Raw genomic sequence first — 21694 nt, 5'->3', positions numbered from 1 at the left:
AGAAAAATGGAACCGTAAATCGTTTACCACATTTCAAAACTCATCGAAACAATTGTGGATAAAATTATTTTAATACAAAGTACAAATCTGAGATAATGCTGTGTACGAGGAAAGACAAACATTGAACGAAGAAACACTAGTTACAGAGACTTTATATCTATTAATTTACATCGCGATAATATCAATGGAGAGATATTTCTTTAAAATAATCAGGTAATTGAATTACACATAATGTAGATTTTTGATTAGTTATCAAAAGCTTATAGAATAAACAAAGGAGTACATTGTAGCCTTTTTATGTCCACGTATACAAACAAGAGAAAATAACTTTGCACAAATTCATATATCAATATACAGAAAGGATTGACCCCTGAAGGAAGGGCCAGAAATGTCTCAAAACCATTTAATACCAGCGCTAATTGAAATGCATGCCTTATTACATTCAGCCTGGGATAGGCTTTTGTGTTTGGGAGTTTTAGGGTGTAAATATAATAGAGCACTTTGGGCAGACGGTGTTGTAGCCTCTTGTCGAGGCCCTGTCGGCTGCTTTCCGAGCGAACATGGCGAAGCGAGGGAGAGAGCGAAGGAGAGCGCCGCGCCATGCCTAATTCGCTTCGCTCGGGAAGCAGCCGCCAGGGCCTCGACAAGACATGGGCATGGGCTGTCCTCATCAGATTTATCAGATAAATGTCTTCCTAATTTGTTTAGTTTTGTACATCAAAATTATCAAGTTTGAGATCAGAAGAACCCGTTTGTGCTTCTCTACATTATATGGAAGTATCTTTAGTTGTAATCCCGCTAGCACCACTGGTGAGTTGACTTTGGAGCTTTTGTATGTTTTTTTTTTAATACCGTATATTGGAAAGAAATGACGTGTCTGTGGATGAAACTGATTTAGGATAAAGGATACTTTCTCATGATAGTGAATGCATCATGGTTGGAGCAATAAGCCAGTTCGTAGTTCCGTTCTGCGCATGATCAGAAGAAGGTCATTGGGACTATAAAGTGACAAGGTGGTTTAATATTTAATGAGATAAGCACTAACCCGATGTCTTGATTAATCTTTTGAATTATGTTTTTCATTAGATCCACACAAAAAAGAATACGTCCACTAACGACTGGTATTTCACCGTTGTCCAAGTACATTGTTATAACAACATGCTTGTGCACTCTAACTAGAAATGCAACAAATACCTTCATTGGTGTGCTATTTTAGTCACCTGGTCTATTCAATTTCTTCACCCTGCTATGTAAGGCATGCTTACGTAATATCTTGCTTTGAAATCTGCCTATCATAGTAAAAGAAATGAAAGGTCATTTGACCCAAATTGCCCATGAAGTAACTACGAACTGGTCAATAAGTATTGCGTCTTTTTAGAAATATTAAAAGGCACTTCTAGTACCAATGAGCTCAAAATATAACAGTATGATTAAAAGGTGGTTACAAGGCATGGCTGATGTGATGAATGTTTTCATGTACATGAACTATGTACTTTACTTGTTCCCATGTGACAGCCGCGCATGGAATGTTTGTATGAACCTGAGATCATTAATTAAGGACTTAATGCATTTATTGATAAAAAATCTGTAAGTTAAGCCCCCTCGTAGCGTCCTTGTAGCGTCCTCGTAGCGTCCTTTTGAGTGCAGGCTAGAAAATGGACCAAACATTGTTTTTCGATTCATACGATCTTGTTAATGGTTACTTGTCAATTCAAAGGTGCCGAGTCTCCAAATCTGAATGATGCCACTCACGTAACTTTAAGCATTTTCCGTAAATTGGTATAATCCAAAAGAATGTCAAAATATAGTATTTATCACCTACATGGCAAAAGAAACTTGCATATCTCGTTAGAAGTCATGTTGCGAGACAAAACATTTCACTCTTACATCACAATTGTAGGCATTTTGCAGTCGAGCACAGTCAAATGTTGGCATCATTATTTGTAGGGCCTACCCACTCAAACTGTTTACGATGTAGTAGGGACGTATGGCAGCCATTTGGAATGTCAAAATACAGCATTTATTACATACATGGCATAAGTAATGATATATTTCGTTAGCAATCATGTTTTCAGACAGTACGCCACTCTTTAATCGCAATTGCATGTACATGGTGCCCTCTCTTGTAAAAATCGTTTTGTGCCCATTCACATTAGTACAGAATAGAGCATACAGGGGTGTATTGCAGCAATTTTGAATATCAAGTAAAAAGTTATTACAGCGTAAAGTGTAAGACAAAATGTATCAAAAGCTCTTTTGTAAATGGAATATTGCGTTAAAATACATATATTGAAAGATATATAAACCCTGCAACAAAGAAAACAAAAAGACAAGATTCTCGAAAATATTTAGGAAGGCTCTTCTCCTGACTATTCAACCTTTCAAAATCGTACCTTTAAAAAAATAATCAAAATGATTTTTCCCGGATTCACGATGCATTTATACACATGTAGTTCCAAGTCTGGATTTGTGCTCTTATAGGCTCTGATATTATGATTATTTTACTGTAGATTTTCAATCTTTTATTTCGGAACGCCAAAAGACTTCACTGTAATCATCTTAATTTATGCTTCATAAGATTTTGTATTATCATTCTTATTAATTCATTTGATTTGAACGTTTTTCTCACGTAGACAATCGAACTTGCGGGAGACATTGCTTCACCCCTTTTTGAGGTGGGCCCGAGTTTTCCCCGATCCACAATCGAAAATGCATCATCCCTCTTTTGCACCCATTAAGGAAAATTACAAGTCATAAAGCGAAATAATCATACCTCGGTCACATTTGCTCTACGGCGAGTCGAAAACAGCCGTTTTATTAATTTTTATTCAAACCACCTATATTTAGCTGATACACAAAATGTTAGAACGGCTGTTTTCGACTTGCCGTACGGCCGCCGAAGAGCAAAAAAAAACCCAGATTATATCCCGTTATTTCACATTTCTTCTATCCCGATGTATTGCCTTCGTTACCGGTGGAAAATATTTACTATTTCAAGAGTTTCTCCCCTCCCCTCCTCCCATGCATGTTTTTGAAGATGATCTATGATCTTAGAGTCCAGTCGCTGAGTGATATAACGGACGCGAATTGAAGCAGTATCACCGCAAATGATAGGGTTGCCACTGTTTTGCCTACCCCGTTGTATCGGTCGCAGTAAGGGCTATCGGGAAAACGAGCACATTGGAGCCACATCACCTCACTGACAAATATGAAAAGTAAAGATATTCCATCATTATTACGTACAGATACAGTGATAACACATGAGAACCCCCCCAAAAAAAACAAAACACCACCACCCCCCCCCCCAAAAAAAAAAAAAACGAATGGGGTAAAATCCAGAAACAGTCGCAACCAAGCAAATTTACCTGTTAAAAATGAAAATCTGATTCTGTGAAATATTTTAACAAAACATCCAGAGAATAATTAAACATTTTACCCTCTTGGAACTTACCAACATCAATCCCCTCCCTAATTTTGTACTCAAGTGCATACTAACTTACTATCATTTTACTTAAATTACGAAAACAATGCAATGTACAATTATATTTGAGGACCATATTACATTATAGATTTGCATGGTATAGACGTTATTTACCTCTAAAAAGCATGTCTTATTTCACTCAATTTAAGTTACGGAAAACAATGCGCTAAAGATTGACAATTTTTTTAAAATTCTATCACGCCTTCATTTGATTTCTAATTACTGATAACCATACTTGTCGGGAGACACATTTGTGCATCTGATAATCTCGGGAAAAGTGCATTATACACCCCCCCCCAAAAAAAAAAGTAATAATGATTATTTTGTACTTACGTAGGATCCTCCTCACAAGTAACATTGAAATTCATATTCATCAAGCGATTTCTTAAGTACAATACGCTTCCGTTTGTACAGGTTTCTCGATACCTTTGGTATAATAAAAGGAAAATTCATTCGAGAAATATAGATTCATTCTCGTTTTAAATAATAGTCCTACTAAAAATCTTAGAAATTACATCGAATAATGAGTTTAAACAATGTGCCATTTTTGTTTTATTGTAACAGTCGTTCTTCCTTTGGTTTAGGGCTAAATGGTACGTGATGAGCCAAAGACTGTGAGGGCGAGAACTTAATATAGCGGAGCAATATTCCTAAATAGTCGTGAGCGAACAAAAAATAATAGCAAAAGCTAAATCATGCACATTTTGGTAATATATTCAGAAAATGATATCACATTCCTTTCCTATTCTTTTATTCTTTCTCTCTCACATTATTTATCTTGGTCATGGAACTTTTTTTTTTTTTTTTTTTTTTTTTTTTGGGGGGGGGCATGACTCTAAGGCCCCCCATCTACACGCCAGTGGGGCTAAAGGAAATGTTAAACACAGGGGCTGATCCAGAATGTTTCCAAAGGAGAAGGAGGGGACAAATTTCCCCGAGGAAAATTTGACAAGCCCTCACCCCAAAAAACCCCCCAATGGTTTGCACCAAAAAATGAAGGTCATTTCGTTTACGTAGAAATTTTTGACAAGCAAAAAAAAAAAGAGGGAGGGGTCCTCACTTGTGTATGAACGACATATTTACATTTAAATTAAAAAATATTGACTATGGCTCTTAATGGGGAGGGGGCACGGGCCGGATGTGCCCCCCTGGATTCGCCAGTGGTTAAACAGGATATTGTAAGTCAAGTTTATCCATTTTTTATTTTAAGAAAAATAACTCTTTCATCCTTTGAATCTCAGCAAAGAAATTAAAAAAAAAAATTTATCACCGTCTTTTGGAAACATTGTTTTTTGCAAAAAAAAAAGAAGTCACAGGGACACTTATATTGCTAATTTAGTGACTGCAGAAAGCTACAAAGAATATATCCTGAAAATTTATTGTCAATTTCACTCGTGAGACGTTGGTTTCAACCCCCCCCCCCAAATATCCAGTTATTATTTCTTTACTTATATATCCCGGTCCAAAATAGATATTCCCATAATAGTCGCAATATAATTGATATTAAAGCACGATTTTATTTCTCATCATCCACATCAGAATGATTCAAGAACACATACATTCCATAAAGAGCCGAAGTAATGACCAGATGCCCTGATTCGAGGGGGGGGGGGTTTAAATGTGAAGAGATACTTTAACTTTTATTCGATTTTTTTTTAGCCAGTAACCCCCGCAAAAATAGGAGGGAACCAAGGAGAGGGAAATGGTAATAATAACAGTGTTACTTACATTTTATTTGGAATCTGAAGAGTGAAATCTGGAATTAGATAGATGGCGACATTCGTGACAGCGTCCGGGTTTAGATTGGGTGATTCTATCCTGGCAAATACACTGAAAAATGAGAAATAGATAAACAGTGTTGTGCTTATTAGTCTGAAGAATGGCATAGAAACTAATAGCGACATACCCATCAGCTTAAAGGATATTTTTACTATTTAAAGGTCAAGTCCACCTCATGAAAATGTTGCTTTGAATCAATAGAGAAAAATCAGACAAGCGTAATGCTGAAAATTTCTTCAAAATCGGATGTAAAATAAGAAAGTTATGACATTTTAAAGTTTCGCTTATTTTTCACAAAATAGTTATGTGCACAATTTCGTCACATGAAACGAGAGAATCTATGATGTCCATCACTCACTATTTCTTTTGTTTTTTATTGTTCGAATTATACATTATTTCAATTTTTGCAGAATTGACAATAAGGACCAACTTGACTGAACCATAAAATGTTAAGCAATGATAATTCAACAAGTTCAGGGAGAAATAAAACTTTGTTTCACAGGACAATGAGGAGAAAATTAGAATATTTCACATTTCATATAATAAAATACAAAAGAAATAGTAAGTGAGTGATGTTCCCTCATTTGCATACCGACCCGGATGTGCATATAACTGTTTTGTGAAATTAAGCGAAACTTTAAAATGTCATAGCTTTCTTATTTTACATCCGCTTTTGATAAAATTTTCAGGGTTATGCTTGTTGGATTTTTCCCTTTTTATTCAAATCAAAGTTTTGTTGGGGTGGACTTGTCCTTTAAATAATAAAAATTCCTTGATCATCTGGGTTTGATTTATCTGATTTTCTGCAACCTGGAGAGAGAGAGAGGCAGAGAGAGAGAGAGAGAGAGACAGACAGGGGGGACGGGTGGGGATGGTTGCTTAATTCTAGCAACAGGGATCAATAGGTCGTTATATTCATTCATTGCTAATATCACACACTTTTGCGAAGTATTTCATGAAACTTCAAAGTTCATAATAGGATAGCTCAAAGTGAAGAACCCGGGGGGGGGGGTGGAATCCCAAGCCTCACATGCACATTATGTACAAAGTTATTGGTTTGAGGATAAACAAAAAGTAACAAATGCCTTTGTTTTTGTCAAAATAGCGGGATTTTTTTAAATGTTGAATCGTCCATAAACCTTGGATATTAATAAACCATGCTTGGCGCGATGGTGAACCTTGTACTGTAATGCGACTTCCTCATAAAATTAATGTTAACCAAACGTAGGCTAATGAAGCAAAAATTGTAAAGGGATACATTTTGGACATGGACCATTATAACATGATGCACCGTAATGGGACTTTGGCGAGTGTGTGAGGTGAGCGAGCCAAGAAATTAGGAATTGAAAATCAAAGGGGAAGTCTACCCTAACAAAACTTTTTAGTAAACAGATTAAAGTAAAACAAGCATAGTGTGTATAGTTTCATCGAAATCGGACGTAATATGAGATAGTTATGACATTCGCTGGTTTTCCACAAAAATTGAATCATTTTAAGTAAATGAGAAAGTCGATCTCACGCATTCACTGTTTATTTTGTATTTTATTTATGAATTATACGATATTCATCAACTCAGAATAGTTAACAATAATGGCAATGAATTATAAATTAATCCCAATACATAACTACAGCCAATTATTATCAACATGTAGATAATTATGAATGATATGACGCTGCACTGGATCCCATTTTTTTTTTTTTTACAAAGGTCTCTATAGTACTCGTGTGTCAAAAACGGGATGTAGACGAGGCCAATTTTGAGGTCACGCTTTTTTTTGGCCACAGGCTTAAAGGACAAGTCCACCCCAACCATTAGTTGATTTGAATAAATAGAGAAAAATCCAACAAGCATAACACTGAAAATTTCATCAAAATCGGATGTAAAATAAGAAAGTTATGACATTTTAAAGTTTTGCTTAATTTCACAAAACAGTTATATGTACATCCTGGTCGGTATGCAAATGAGGAGACTGATGACGTCATCCACTCACTATTTCTTTTGTATTTCATTATATGAAATATGAAATATTTTAATTTTCTCCTCATTGTCAAGTGAAACAAAGATTTATTCCTCTCCGAACATGTGGAATTAGCATTGTTTTAATACTATATGGTTCAGTCAAGTTGTTCCTTATTGTCAAATCTGTGAAAAATGAAATATTGTATAATTCAAACTATAAAAAACAAAAGAAATAGTGAGTGATGGACATCATCGACTGTCTCATTTGCTTGTCACCGAGATGTACATATAACTGTTTTGTGAAAAATAAGCGAAACTTTAAAATGTCATAACTTTCTTATTTTACATCCGATTTTGTTGAAATTTTTAGCGTTTTGCTTGTTGGATTTTTCTCTATTTATTCCAATCATCATTTTTTCTGGGATGGACTTGATCTTTAATAGCCTCGTTCCAAATCACGAGCCCCCCACCCTCCCGCTACGGGAGAATTGCTGGTCCTACCGTGACTGTCGATCGGGACTCCTGCCCTTAACTCATTCCCTGTTGAAACTATATTTACTTTACTGGAATCCAAGAGTGACCGAAGCCCATTCATACCTGCCGTTGTTGAAAGCACCGCCTTCCCTTTGCGCATTGAGAGTTACATAAACATCACCAGCGGCCTGGTTTGCTAACTGTGATGAGAGAGAGAGAGAGAGAGAGAGGGGGGGGGGGGGTGAGGGAGGGAGAGAGAGAGAAAGAAAAAAACAAGATCGAATTCATTTTGTATGCACAGTAGAGGAAAGTGTCTATTTAATGAAGTGCATTGGGATTCAATGTGCGAATCACCCCCTCCCCTTGAGTGGGGCTCTTTTGTTTAAAGAATATGTATATATTTTCCCGGATAGACAGACAGAGTCCGCCCCTTGGTGGTGAGGATCCCCCTTTTCACATTACTTTCACCCAAACACATTCTAGTCTACGTCATTTCAACTTCCCAAACCCTCATTAAAAAAATTCCCAGACCCGCCAGTGTTTTATCCTACATTATTAATCATTATTGTAACAAGCTGTGACTGTTCAGTTCCGACTCCAAGCCCCTAAACCGGATAAAGTCCAAAACAACAATCCATTCAGGCGCAGCCCAAAATTGAATACACCAAAATCATTTCCCGTGAATCAGGAACAACAGAGCACGTACGTTCAAAATATCATAACCATAAACTTCAATGGTCGAACTGATATTTGTTCGAGCAAACGTTGAATCAGAAATGGTTACAAAATAGGTTTCCATTCGATAGTTGTTCAAATTAAATATTTGCACGTGTAGTGTTGTGTGAAGGTGATTTTGTTTGCCCATGATTCTTTTTAATTCTAGCTTTGAAATGTACCGCTGCACCGGAGGAACCAAGTGGCAGACCTACCCCCTGGTAAGGTGTACAAACTTTGATGCGCCCCCTACCATATGGTATTGTGTGCAAATTGTGGAACCCCCTACCACATGGTACAGTGTAAAAATTCTGGTGTGGATCCCCCTACCACATGGTATTGTGTACAAATTTGGTGTGGAACCCCCTACCATATTGTATTGTGCACAAATTCTGGTGTGGAACCCTCTACCACATGGTATTGTGTACAAATTTGGTGTGGAACCCCCTACCACATGTTATTGTTTACACATGTGATGTGGAACCCCCTACCACATGGTACTGTGTACAAATTCTGGTGTGGAACCCCCTACCACATGTTATTGTTTACAAATGTGATGTGGAACCCCCTACCACATGGTACTGTGTACAAATTCTAGTGTGGATCCCCCTACCACATGGTATTGTGTACAAATTTGGTTTGGAACCCCCTACCACATGGTATTGTGTACAAATTTGGGGATAGAACCCCCTACCACATGGCAATGTGTACCAATTTCGGTATGGAATCCCTTACCTCATGGTATTGTGTACAAATTTTGTAAACCTCCTGTATTGTGTACAAATTTTGGTGTGGAACCCCTACCACATGGTTTAAGTATAAATCTTGGTGTGGAACCCCCTACTACATGATAATGTGTACAAATTTGGGTAAACCCCCTACCGCATGGTATTGTGTACAAACCTTGGGGTGGAACCACCGACCATATTATATTGTGTACAGATTTGGTGTGGTTCGAACCCCCCTATCACATGGTATTGTGTACGAATTTTAATGTCATGAATGTGGAACCCCGTAAGACATGGTATAGAGTACACATTTTGACGTGGAACCCCCTACCCCATGGATCGCCACCTGTTGGGACCCTAGCATTATGGAAGGCCACACAGGTAAAAAAAAAAACCCAGACCGATATCTGTATTGCTACCGCCATAGGCATAATTCGTATTGGTCGGTCTTTGGAGTCGCTTTCGTTGGTGTGACTGTTTCGTTGCTTCGGAACTCACCATCTTTGATGCCTTGTCCCAGAAAGCCGCCTTGGTGTTGTTCGGACACGTCTCATTCCGCCATGTCGGGCAGACGGTGAAGTTGAGACCGGGTCCAGACTCTTCTCCATCCGTAGCACCACACCAGGACAGGTTACCAGCCATGTAGCCGGGGAAGGTTTCCTCAAGGACGGTGAAGGCTGTGGTCACCTGAGCGATGTCCTGTGGGATGTTCGCACCGGCCACACCTGACCAAAACATCGTCTAAGAACCAAACATCAGGAAAAGAAGTTGTCATTGAATATGTTAGTACGAAATAAATGTACAGATAATACACTCTTGGTACTGCTTCGTTTATATACATAAAAAATGAGCTTTTGATTATATGGCTTGTCGGACATGTTATCCGAAAGTTAGTCCTCCCATCAGAACTGTGCTTCTCTGCCAATGAAAGTCAAGGAAAACTGTCGGATCTGAAAAATTGTCGGACGAAAAATATAGACGAGACGCCCCCGATAGTTTTAAATTAACAACAAGGATTCTAGAATCATTCATGGGCGTGCCAAAAGGTGCCTTTGGGGCTTGAAAAGAAACCGATCCGAACAAATTTAGGACCCTATATAAATAAAATAATTGTTCTTCGAAGGTTCTTAATTCATTTGGGACAAAAGGAATCGTCACTGATGCTTGTTATTGAGAAAGAATAACTGATATGAAATAAAAGGAAGAAAGTTGCATACAGATATGGAATTAATTGACCAGGGTTTGGTAACACGAAGGTCGGCCATCAGGCGGTAAATGGAGATAGGCAATCACAATCAACAGAACTGACTATAAGTCAATCAGATAGTTTCTTTTATGTTTCCTCTTTGTCTCAAATTCTTTTTATACCAGGCCCTGGGATTAATTGTGCCAACCCTTCCAGGATAAAACAATATAAAGTTGCATTGTCTTACTAATATGGCATTTTAATTTTGTTATTGTTAAGAAATGGACAGTTGAAAAAAGATAAGTCTATGAATGGAAAGACGCAAATTTCATTAATTTTCCATATCCAACTTGTAATAACATATCTGCCTGCATCTGTTGCTAGATATGCTATGGTCATAATTTTGTTACAAACCTTCAGGGAGAATGAGTCCGTGGGTGTATTGGCAATGAATGAAGAAGAAAAAGAAGGTATGAATTGGAGACAGGTAGAGACAGAGAGAGAGAGATACATAGACAGAGAGACGGGCAGGGATGGGGGATACAATACTACTGGAAGACAAAGCCATTGATAGTTACATACGATTTAATGGTACTCAAACACCCAAGCACTTAAGCTGAAGCAGGAAATTTTCCCTGGTTGAATACCTTCCTTGGTTTAAGATAGTTTGAACAATAACATATGGAACATTTCCCATGCATAATGAAATGAATCGGCTCACGAGTGCCTCTTAATACAAACCCGTCATCGGTGTTTAAGTGGCCTCTTCAAGTACATGCTGGTCCGATTGCTTATATTAATGTAGTAAGCAGCGTTTACACGCAAGTGCAAACCGATGCTCGAATTCATTATGTATTTCTGCGCAAAAAAATAGCAATAAGATATACAAAACCCATGCCCTCATTTCAAAAGATTCAATGATATCGTCAATTCACATTTGTGGTATCACCACAATTTGTTAAAAAAAATTATGATAGAAAGAATTAAGAACAACCGGAAATGTATTCTGTTATAATAAGAATCGATACGGTGATATCACATATCGAAAGATAGCTCCATAGGCATATTGGCCTGAGAATTCGTTCAACTGCTTCCAAGCAAGCAATGCAGTCTATGACATGCGTTAAATTAATGTATATGATACGAACAAATGAGTAGGGCTAATGGCTATATCAAATCATAAAGGTAGGAGAATTCGATTATCCTGTTGATTCTGTAAGTGGGTAAGGGACACATCGCACATGTACACGATAGATAATTTAATTCCGAATCCAATTCTTCCTTCCTGATACTGTGAGTATATCCTTGTTCGTGCTTCCTGTTCTTAACACACTTTAAACCATGGAGGGAGAAAAAAAAATGCTTTAAATCCATGTAAGAACTAAGTGTATCATGATCTCATTAGGCATTTGATATAGGCCTACTGAATATCTAATACTCAGTTACATCGGCGAAACAGACCCCATATCGAGTAAATACACAACATCGGTCGGTTTGGAGTCGGTTTCATTGGTGTGACTGAAGCATTGAGCAGTGGCGTACAGATGGGGGGTTTGGGGGCGCTTGCCCCCCCCCCCAAAAAAAAAAAAAAAAAAAAAAAAAAATCACCACCCCCCCAAAAAAAAGGGGAAAAAGGAAAGAGAGAAGATCGAAATATGTTATTATTATGATAAAATCTATCACAATGATTGGATTTTTGTAATAAAAATGTCGATTTTGTTCTCGCTCGCTTTGCTCACTCGCAACTTTTTATAGATTTTTGCCCGAAACGCCACTTATGGCCCGCTCAATTTTTTTTTGCTCATTATCCTTCGCGATAAGAAATCAATTTGAAGAAAAGTGGTAAAATCAAACAAGAATTACTCTCGCAATATCATTTAAAAGTGGATGTAAAATACAAAAGTGTCACAATGCAAGAGAGATAAGATAAAATCCCTCGTTGATGATGGTAATTTCTCATTCTTCAGTGTGCAAATATATATAAATATTTACTGTTTCATATTAGATGAAAATTGGTGTTTGGCATATCGTGGAAATTGTAAACGCATCCGCATCCTTCATATACCGTAGAGCCTTATTTACTATTAGTTATAAAATTAACAAAAATGTACCTTCTAGAATGAGATAGATGAATAACAATGAATCTGCAAGGTCAGGTGTTCTCTCATAATTATGCTCACTAAAAAGTAATGAACTTCAGAACCCCCATCGCAAATAGTGAGCATCTTTTTTCCACTTTCACTAAAAACTGGTAATAATGCACCCTTGAAAGAGTGGAATCTCATTCCATCAGGACTGGTCTCTCTGAGAGGAATATGATTAGGGACCAGAGTAGATCTTTTGCTTTTAGAGAGTATAACTTTGTTCGTTTTTTCAAGAAAAAAAAAGAGTGTACTATTTAGATCGTCAATTTGTTTTAAGTAGCCCCAGCGCATTTCTCATGGAAAATTTATTTAATAGATCTGATATCAAGCAAATGAAAAACCTGTAACATTCATATGAATAATCATAAAAATAATTCTCACTAGTTTCTTCTAAGGCTGAAAAGAATATTCGAATTCCTACCAATCAAGCCCCAGTAACCCGTAGTAGACAGACAAAACCAAGTACTACCTGTATATATTATTTGCGGCATATTGCGTTTAACTCATGCTAAGCATTTTCTTAACAGAGATATGTACCTATATAAACCACAACTATGTTTTTTTTTTTATCTGACGTTGCATTATGTCAGATATTTATTTTGCACTGTAAATGAGTTTAACCCTCATACCACCATGAAGTTAGTTTAAAAATCCGACGGACCTGTGATAGAGAGATGCAGATATTATAGCATACTATATGCTTAAGTAATTATTGATTGATTATATAATGATCAACAACATTGATATATATATATATTTTTTACATTCTATAATCCCAGTGTAGAGCATGTGTTGAATGGAAAAGCCATAGAAACAATCCACATCAAGAATCATAAAATATGCTTATTGATGACATTACGCCGGGCATGAACAACCGATTACAAGTCTCTTATATACACCATCACTATCAACCTGCACGCACACTGCGATCATCCCAATCTAGTCTCTTGCATATTCCACTATCTAACAAATCCTGGGGCGATCGAGCCTTTGCTCATGCCGGACCAGCCCTGTGGAATTCACTAACACAGGAGCTGAAGAACTCAAACTCTGCAACATCCTTTAAGGGTATCCTAAAATTGCATTTGTTCACCAGCAGGTAATAGGTTTGAAATTTTTCCTCATTTGTAATTTACCCTTTCTTGTACTTACCTTAGTTCTCTTTACTTTTATGTTTTGCTCTCTTCTAAGCGCCTTGAGCATTTAATCAAAATGGAAAAGACGCTATATAAATCATATGTATTATTATTATTATTATTATTTAGCGAGATGTAGCCTACGACGCTTGGCGACGCGGGCGTAGGGCAAGCCCTTCTATCATTTATTCCTGTTTATTGATACCAAGATACACAATTATTTTAATATCAATAATTTTATTTTCATATCAAGAATTTAATTGAATAAAATCCAATTCATGACATCAGGGGATAGAAAAGTCTTGATATTAAGAATTGTATTATCAAGGGCGTGCCATACGCCTGCGTCGCTTGAAAGCCCCGTACGTCGATGACGGAAACTCGCTGTTAGCCTTAAAAACCGTGGAATAAACTATCCACTTGCGCCAACTTTCATCAACGGAAGCATTTATTCCCCAACTGAAATGATATTCGTTCCCCTCTCATTAACAACCTAATGGTAGGCCCATATTATATGCGTCAAGGGGAATTTCGATGTCTTTTGTTTATTTGTAGGGATATTGTACTTTAATTCTTGAAGCGCCATGGGCTCCGAAAGGTGGACCTGTGCGGCATGATATGCAAGTATTATTATTTTTATCTTCTTTACGTTAATCATGTATTGTTCAATGAATTTGAGAAATAGATCTTTAATATTTTCCAGTCCCTTTTTATGAGTTATCTCTATCTAAACAGCTATTAATGAATTCGATGAATATCAGTCGAAATTTGAATTTAAAAGAAAAGAGATAACGACGAAATAATGTCTATCAATTTCCCTTCCTAGTTCAAAAGAATAAAGAGGAGTCTGTTAAATCATACAGAGGAAACCGGGGGAGTGCTTCGAGAAACATCTTGTCAATGATTTTCCATGACCAAATTGTTCTGAGCCAATGAGATCCAAGGATTTCAGTACCTTATAACAATTGTCATTGAAAAATCACTGAATATTTGTTTTATTAAACGCTTCCCTGGTTACGAAGTTCATTGGACTCGATACAGATAATGACCCCCTTCCCCCAATTTCATGTCCGAAATAAGTTTGTCTCTCGTTTAATTTTCTTTCAGAATTATACGTACATTTTCATTAGTTAGTGCTTTAAATGTTGAGTTATTTGTTAAACTGCAGGACGCCTCTGGAAAGCAGTCTTGCATAACTGAACAGGCCTACCCGGCAGCGAATATTTTTTCCGTACATGGAAACGCTATGGTACATGAATTATTCATAAGTTGAGCTAAAAAACTGAAGTGCGCAGGCGCATGGTTCTATAGTTCTATAGCTTCATCAATTTGTACATGAACGAATGGACGATCGCACTCTTGTACATAAATGAATGGTCTCCATCCCAATCTCCTTATGAAGTTTCGATTTCTCTCTTCCCCTCTCTCTTGCAATTTCTCTCCCTTCCTCTCTCTTAGCACACTCTTTCTGCTTTATGAATCATGAATGAATTGACTCGCATAATGTTCGCGCACCCCCCCCCCCCATCTAAATCTCTGTTCCTTACTGAACATGTCAGCCAAGTTCCCCCTCTCTCTCTCTCTCTCCGCTCTCTCCATTGATTAGGCCTATAACTTTTAGAAATGCATTGATGCCTATACCTTTGGAAATAAAAAAATAATGTTGAATTTAAATGTTGATCAGGATTCATGAAGACTTGAAATCGCAAGAGCTTCAAGCTAGTAATTGAATGATTTATGACTTAGTTATACTTTCCCCCAACCCCCACGTCATATTTCAATGTCGAATTTTCCTCGCAGACACATATAAATCATTGTGTGTGTGTGGGGGGGGGGGGGGTTGACCGAGGGCACTTAATAGTTATTTTTTTACAAAATCATAGTAACTTTATAACGAGTACATTAAGGGAATGATTGTCCGAATGGTGCTGTATACAGAAATATGTCTACACTCTAAAAATAGTTGGGCAAAAATTTTCATCTTTTAACCAACCCTGGGCAACATACTGTCTACACAACTATTGGTAAAAATCTGTCCCAATTGGGTAATAAATTTGTTCAGTTGGATATAACAATTGCCCAGAATATATATTTTTTATTACCCAACACAGTGGACCGTATGTTGCCCAACATTTTAAGTGTGTATGGTGAGAGAGGAAAGACAAAACATGAGCTAGACAGGAGAGACAAAATTGCTAGGGCGTTAACTCACAACCTATCAGTTAACGAAACTTGATAATCTGTCTTATTTCGTCTATACCTGTAGAAATTATGTAATTTGTTGGACCAAAACAAGAATAAAAAACAATCAGAATTTATTCATTTATTTTTTATTCTTTTAAATATCTTTATACAGGATAACAAGCTCAAAATGACTGTTTTTCAGAATGGTCCTGTTAACATGAAATAACAATATATACATAATGTGTATAAATTATTGCAAAACCATCCATTACACAAATTGAATGCTTAAGATATTGCATACAAAAATTTCAGAGCTCTCCAATATATAATGCGAGTGCAAAGCGCTAGCTTAAAAAAACATCCTGATGTGATAACTTGACGTTATTTAAGCACTTTCTTGTAAAATGATGAACAGGATGGGTATCTCACTAATTAATGAATGCGAGCGCGTAGCTGAATAAAGTTTTACATTCAGCAAATTATTTTAATATTATGAACATGCATGCAGGATGCGTATATTTTGCTTAAACAAATAATGAAAACTCGAATCTCTAGAAGAAGAATTTTTGCAAATCGACTTGAAAACTGGATTTTAAAGTCTCATACTATCCTATATATTGAGCGCATTTATTCATCTCAATCGACAGCCACTGCGAGCAAAAAGCGCGACGAAATCTTGAATTTACATAATGACCTGAAAGTTTTTTTGGGCGCTAACAGTGGCATGATGCCAAAATTTCAATATTTGAAGGGTAAAAAATGTTGCTTTGGAGCACTTTATAGCTTGAGTAGGATGTTTATGAGATAGCATTCACTTCATTTCTCTCTTCAGTTTTCAAAATTTTATGGGGGAGGGGCAATGATCTTGACTGGGGGGGGGGGGTGGGCATTTGCCCCCCTCCCTGGTGCCGCCACTGATTGTTGTTCTACTAATAAAGAGGTTGGTTATATCCAAGAGCTATACCAAAATCACCAAAGTTTAACAACAGGGACAGATATAGCCTGCCCTTTCTAAAGGATATACACCTAGTAAGCCCACTTTAAAGAACTAAAACAAAATTAACTTTAAAACATCCCCCCCAAAAAAAATCATATCGGCTTTACCGTGGGTCTATTATGATGGACCTTTTTCATGTTACGCAATGTAATAATGTCCAATATATTTTTAATCATAAAAAGTCGCAAGTTCTTTATCATTTTGGGGGTAACTATTCAGAAAACCTTTAATTCCTCACTCGGTCTTTGACAAAAAGTAACTTTACACTTTTCATCATTGATATGGTCAGATGATGATTGCAAGCCTTGCCATTTTTTAAGGATTATTATATCTTCATGAATTTTATCTGGCAAATAGCTCTGCAATTTTTGTACGCAATATCTTAAGCATTCAATTTGTGTAATGGATGGTTTTGCAATAATTTATACACATTATGTATTTATTGTTATTTCATGTTAACAGGACCATGCTGAAAAAAGTCATTTTGAGCTTGTTATCCTGTATAAAGATATTAAAAAAATAAAAATAAATGAATAAACTCTGATTGCTTTTTATTCTTATTTTGGTCCAACAAATTACATAATTTCTACAGGCATAGACGAAATAAGACAGATTATAAAGTTTCATTAACTGATAGGTTCTGAGTTAACGCCCTAGCAATTTTGTCTCTCCTGTCTAGCTCATGTTTTGTCTTTCCTCTCTCACCACACACACTTAAAATGTTGGGCAGCATATACTGTCCACTGTGTTGGGTAATGAAAAATATATATTCTGGGCAATTATTATATCCAACTGAACAAATTTATTACCCAATTGGGACAGATTTTAACCAATAGTTGTGTGGACAGTATGTTGCCCAGGGTTGGTTAAAAGATGGAAATTTTTGCCCAACTATTTTTAGAGTGTAGACATATTTCTGTATATACAGCACCATTCGGACAATCATTCCCATAATGTACTCGTTGTACAGTATACTATGATTTTGTAAAAAAATAACTATTAAGTGACCTCGGTCAACCCCCCCACACACAATGATTTATATGTGTCTGCAAGGAAAATTCGTTCATGTACAAATTGATGAAGCTATAGAACTATCGGCAAGTCCATGCGCCTGCGCACTTCAGTTTTTTAGCTCAACTTATGAATAATTCATGTACCATAGCGTTTCCATGTACGAAAAAAATATTCGCTACCCGGCAGTATTAGATAAAGAAAACCAATAAATAATCAATAAATAAATAAATTTGCGAACATCCGATTTGGAGTTGATATAACTTACCGTTCCATGTGCAGTAGTTGGAGGAACCATGTCGAGGAAGGCATCGAACGCGTCAGGTGGGGTCCCACAAGGATCTACATTGAGAACGCCTCCTAAGAACAAGTCCACTACTCTAGCACAATTTACACGACGACTATGAGAGTGAAGGAGAAATAAAAATACAGAGAAAGGGGAAAAAGAGGGGGGAGGGGAAGAGGGAAAGAAAAATAGAGAGAGTAAACATGAAAATGAATATCTTATTCTACATTAAGTCAGCAAAACGAAGAACTAAAGCAAAAAAAAAAAAAAAATTGCTTTAAAAAATCTCATAAGAAAAAGAGCAGGACTTACTAATATGGAAGACAAGGCTCTCCCAAGAGGCATTTCCGGTATTCCTCGCATCTCCCGGTCAATACTTCCGTGATGTTCTGGGTGGTACCGGGTCCTTTGTTGCTATATGCAACAGTTGCTACCAACGCTGATGACAGATAGAACAAGATGGTGAAGATGTCCATTTTAACTCTTGCTGGTTCCTGAAGTACAAAATTTGCAGCTTTTTATAAAGAAATCTGAAGAAGAACGTAGTTATGATCATTTACCACACAATTTTTAGAATATCATTCATATAAAGATATAAATGTTTCATGATGTGATGCAATGGGTTTCTACTACTAATACTACTACCACTCCTCCTCCTCCAACTCCTCCTCCTCCTCATCCTACTACTACTACTACTACTACTATTACACTGCAAAAACACCGGTGTTGATTTAACACCAGCCCGGAATCTATATAAGTCCACACCAGAGAAGTGTTAAACTACACCAGTTTGGTTTCAGTCTAACACCAGATAGGTGTTTATACAACACCAATTAGTATTAAAACAGCATCGGTTTGATTCCAAACTGGTGTTGTTTCAATACTTCTCTGGTGTCGACATATATAGATTCCGGGCTGGTGTTAAATAAACACCGGAGTTTTTGCAGTGTACTACTACTACTACTACTACTACTACTACTACTACTACTACTACTACTACTACTACTACTACTACTACTACTACCACTTCTACTTCTACTAAGTACTCCTCCTCCTACTGATACTACTACTGCTGCTGTTGCTACTATTACTACTACTGCTACTACTTGCTGCTGCTACTACTACTACTTCTACTACTACTACTACTTTTACTATACTACTACTACTACTACTACAACTACTACTACTACTACTACTACTACTACTACTACTACTACTCTTACTGCTACTGCTGCTGCTGCTGCTGCTGCTACTACTACTACTACTACTACTACTACTACTACTACTATTTCCTGTGGACATGTTAAATCTTAATATATTAACCATGACACTATCATATAGATACAAATTAAACAATACATATCCCGTCATGATGTCATAAAGCCGTGCTGAGACATAGTGTTTATATGTAAAGGGTTCCAACGTTTCATTTATATGGTTGAGATGCTCAACAGCATTGAATTTGTAGTTATGCAAGATAATATTTCAAAGTATTCCTTAAAAGCTCTTCTTCATTTTCATCATCCCCATCATCACCCCCATCCCCTTCACCATGTCACTTTCCACCATTACATGTTCGTTCCATTTTCCTTTCATCTCATGAACATTATTACTATCATTCTATAATGACAGAGATAATTTATTTGCGTAATATTTGTTATACCTTTAATAACGAAATATTGGTTTTAATACAAAATTTCTGTGAATACTGACCTCGTTACTATTAATTCTACTACTACTACTACTACTACTACTACTACTACTACTACTACTACTACTACTACTACTACTACTACTACTTCTATTACCAGTGGTTCTAGTGGTAGTAGTAGTATAATAGGCCTACTACAATGTATCAGTACTACTTTAATAGGGCGAATCCAGCTTTGTTAAAATATGTGGGGGGGGGGGGTGTTGAAATCATCGACATTACCTGGGGTGGTCTTACTACTGAATTTAAATACTTTCTACATATATTTTTACAAATTTTATTAGTAACATCAATAGGCCTTAATGACATCGCATTTCGAGCGCGAAGCGCGATCTATATACTGAACTGAAAATGACATTTTTTGTTTAAAGTCTAGTTTGTATCCATGAACATATCTATCTAAGTACTTACTGTATCTAGGCAAACAAATAACGCGAGTCGAAAACGCGAGCTGATACTTGTTATAATCATAAACTGATCTGAAAAGAGTAATTTCAAGTCGTTCTATTGTAAGCATGAATGTGATGAATATCTCACGAAAAATAAGATCGAACTCGAAGTGAGTTAATTTTTATGACTTCCTAAGCGGACATAAGGATTTTTTGTGGGTATCCATATACAAGTATTTCACTAAAGTGATCACATGAGGGCGAAGCAGAACTGATTTTGTCATACCGTATGCAAATCTGAAAACTGGAGATTTTAGTCGTTTCGTTTATTAATCGTGCAGAGAATAGCTATCTAACATGCCTAAATTAAGTAAATGCTAGCACAATTCATGCATGACCTGATCATTTTTTTTGTATATCGACATAAAGGAGAGAGGGGAAGAGGACATGGAGGAGGAGGAAAGGGGGGGGGGGGTCATGTGTGGAGGGGGAATCCCCCACTAATAAACGTCAGTGTTTAGAATCGTGTACAGAGTTCAATCTTCGAGAACTTTTCTTGAATTAAAGTATGCGACAAGTTATAGCAATTAAACCATTAATATATAAATTTAGTATATACCAGGAAGTCTGTTATTGAAACAGTATCATTTTCAACTTATAGTGCAACCAATAGCCCCTCTTATGGAGACCCGTGATTTATATGAGGGTGGTAAGATAAATATAGGCAAAGATAATGAGCTCATAATACCTCTTAATGATTAATAAATATCGTCCGAAGATTGGAAACCTGCAGTCAGAGCAAAGGTCTATGCATGATCAGTGTAGTATTTTTTTTAAATATAGAAGTTGTGGTTGTACTTACAAAGTGAATAGAAGTGAAGACCCGACGCTGTGAAACGGAACACTCACTCTAGCCTGGAAACCCCTGGGGTCAGTGATCACCAACCAGTGTTCGAAGTCTCTTTTTGGACTGGCTTCCACATTCAGCATGGATTGCGAAGTTCACCTCACCCCGCCGCTGTAACAAACCTGTGATTCCCCGATCGACGTGCACATATTTTATACGGATGTATATATTTGCATGACATGTGTTAAAAGTATAGAACAGTTGGGTGTTCATAACCACCGTAGCTTGTTTTTCCGAGTCCAAGGTTCATGAGTAATACTATTGGCTGATGAGGAGACACTCATATTTCACACATTTCACAATCTTATGCCAATGAGGAATATTGCGCCATCAAGTTCAAATCGCTCTACAACAACTTTCGTTATGAAATGAAAAATGTATCGACAAGCAGTTTGCAAGTCAGTGTATAGGGTAGCTCGTAAATGATATAACATGATATAACCATAGATATAACCAACTCCTTGATATAACTACATCTGCTTATATTGTCATACCGCTGCATGTCTGCCACTTTCGAACGATCATTTATGTAAATGATCATATACATCTCTTTTATGTAAAATTTATTTTATATTATTTACTTTGGTGATGGTCATATTGTGTACAT

General features: G+C 36.8%; 1 protein-coding gene across 2 annotated transcripts; it reads right to left on the bottom strand.

The window, feature by feature from the left end:
- Positions 1-52: 52 nt before the first annotated feature.
- Positions 53-21328, bottom strand: LOC129266004 (ADP-ribosyl cyclase/cyclic ADP-ribose hydrolase 1-like). Of its 2 annotated transcripts, none has more exons than XM_064100660.1 (10): positions 21043-21328; positions 18393-18574; positions 18063-18195; positions 9635-9877; positions 7818-7894; positions 5210-5311; positions 3815-3907; positions 2749-3199; positions 646-1648; positions 53-522 (listed from the first exon to the last, which is right to left on the bottom strand). In XM_064100660.1, the coding sequence occupies exons 2-8, from the start codon at positions 18554-18556 to the stop codon at positions 3043-3045; spliced, it is 969 nt and encodes a 322-aa protein (XP_063956730.1). In that variant the 5' UTR covers positions 18557-18574; positions 21043-21328; the 3' UTR covers positions 53-522; positions 646-1648; positions 2749-3042. The 2 variants fall into 2 exon arrangements, with proteins under 2 accessions (XP_063956730.1, XP_063956738.1); XM_064100668.1 differs by having other exon boundaries at positions 18393-18594; positions 21043-21218.
- Positions 21329-21694: the final 366 nt, after the last annotated feature.

The sequence above is a fragment of the Lytechinus pictus genome, chromosome 1 (genome assembly GCF_037042905.1).
Source record: "Lytechinus pictus isolate F3 Inbred chromosome 1, Lp3.0, whole genome shotgun sequence".
NCBI classification, from domain to species: Eukaryota; Metazoa; Echinodermata; class Echinoidea; order Temnopleuroida; family Toxopneustidae; genus Lytechinus; species Lytechinus pictus.
This window is presented reverse-complemented; position numbering and strand designations above follow the sequence as displayed.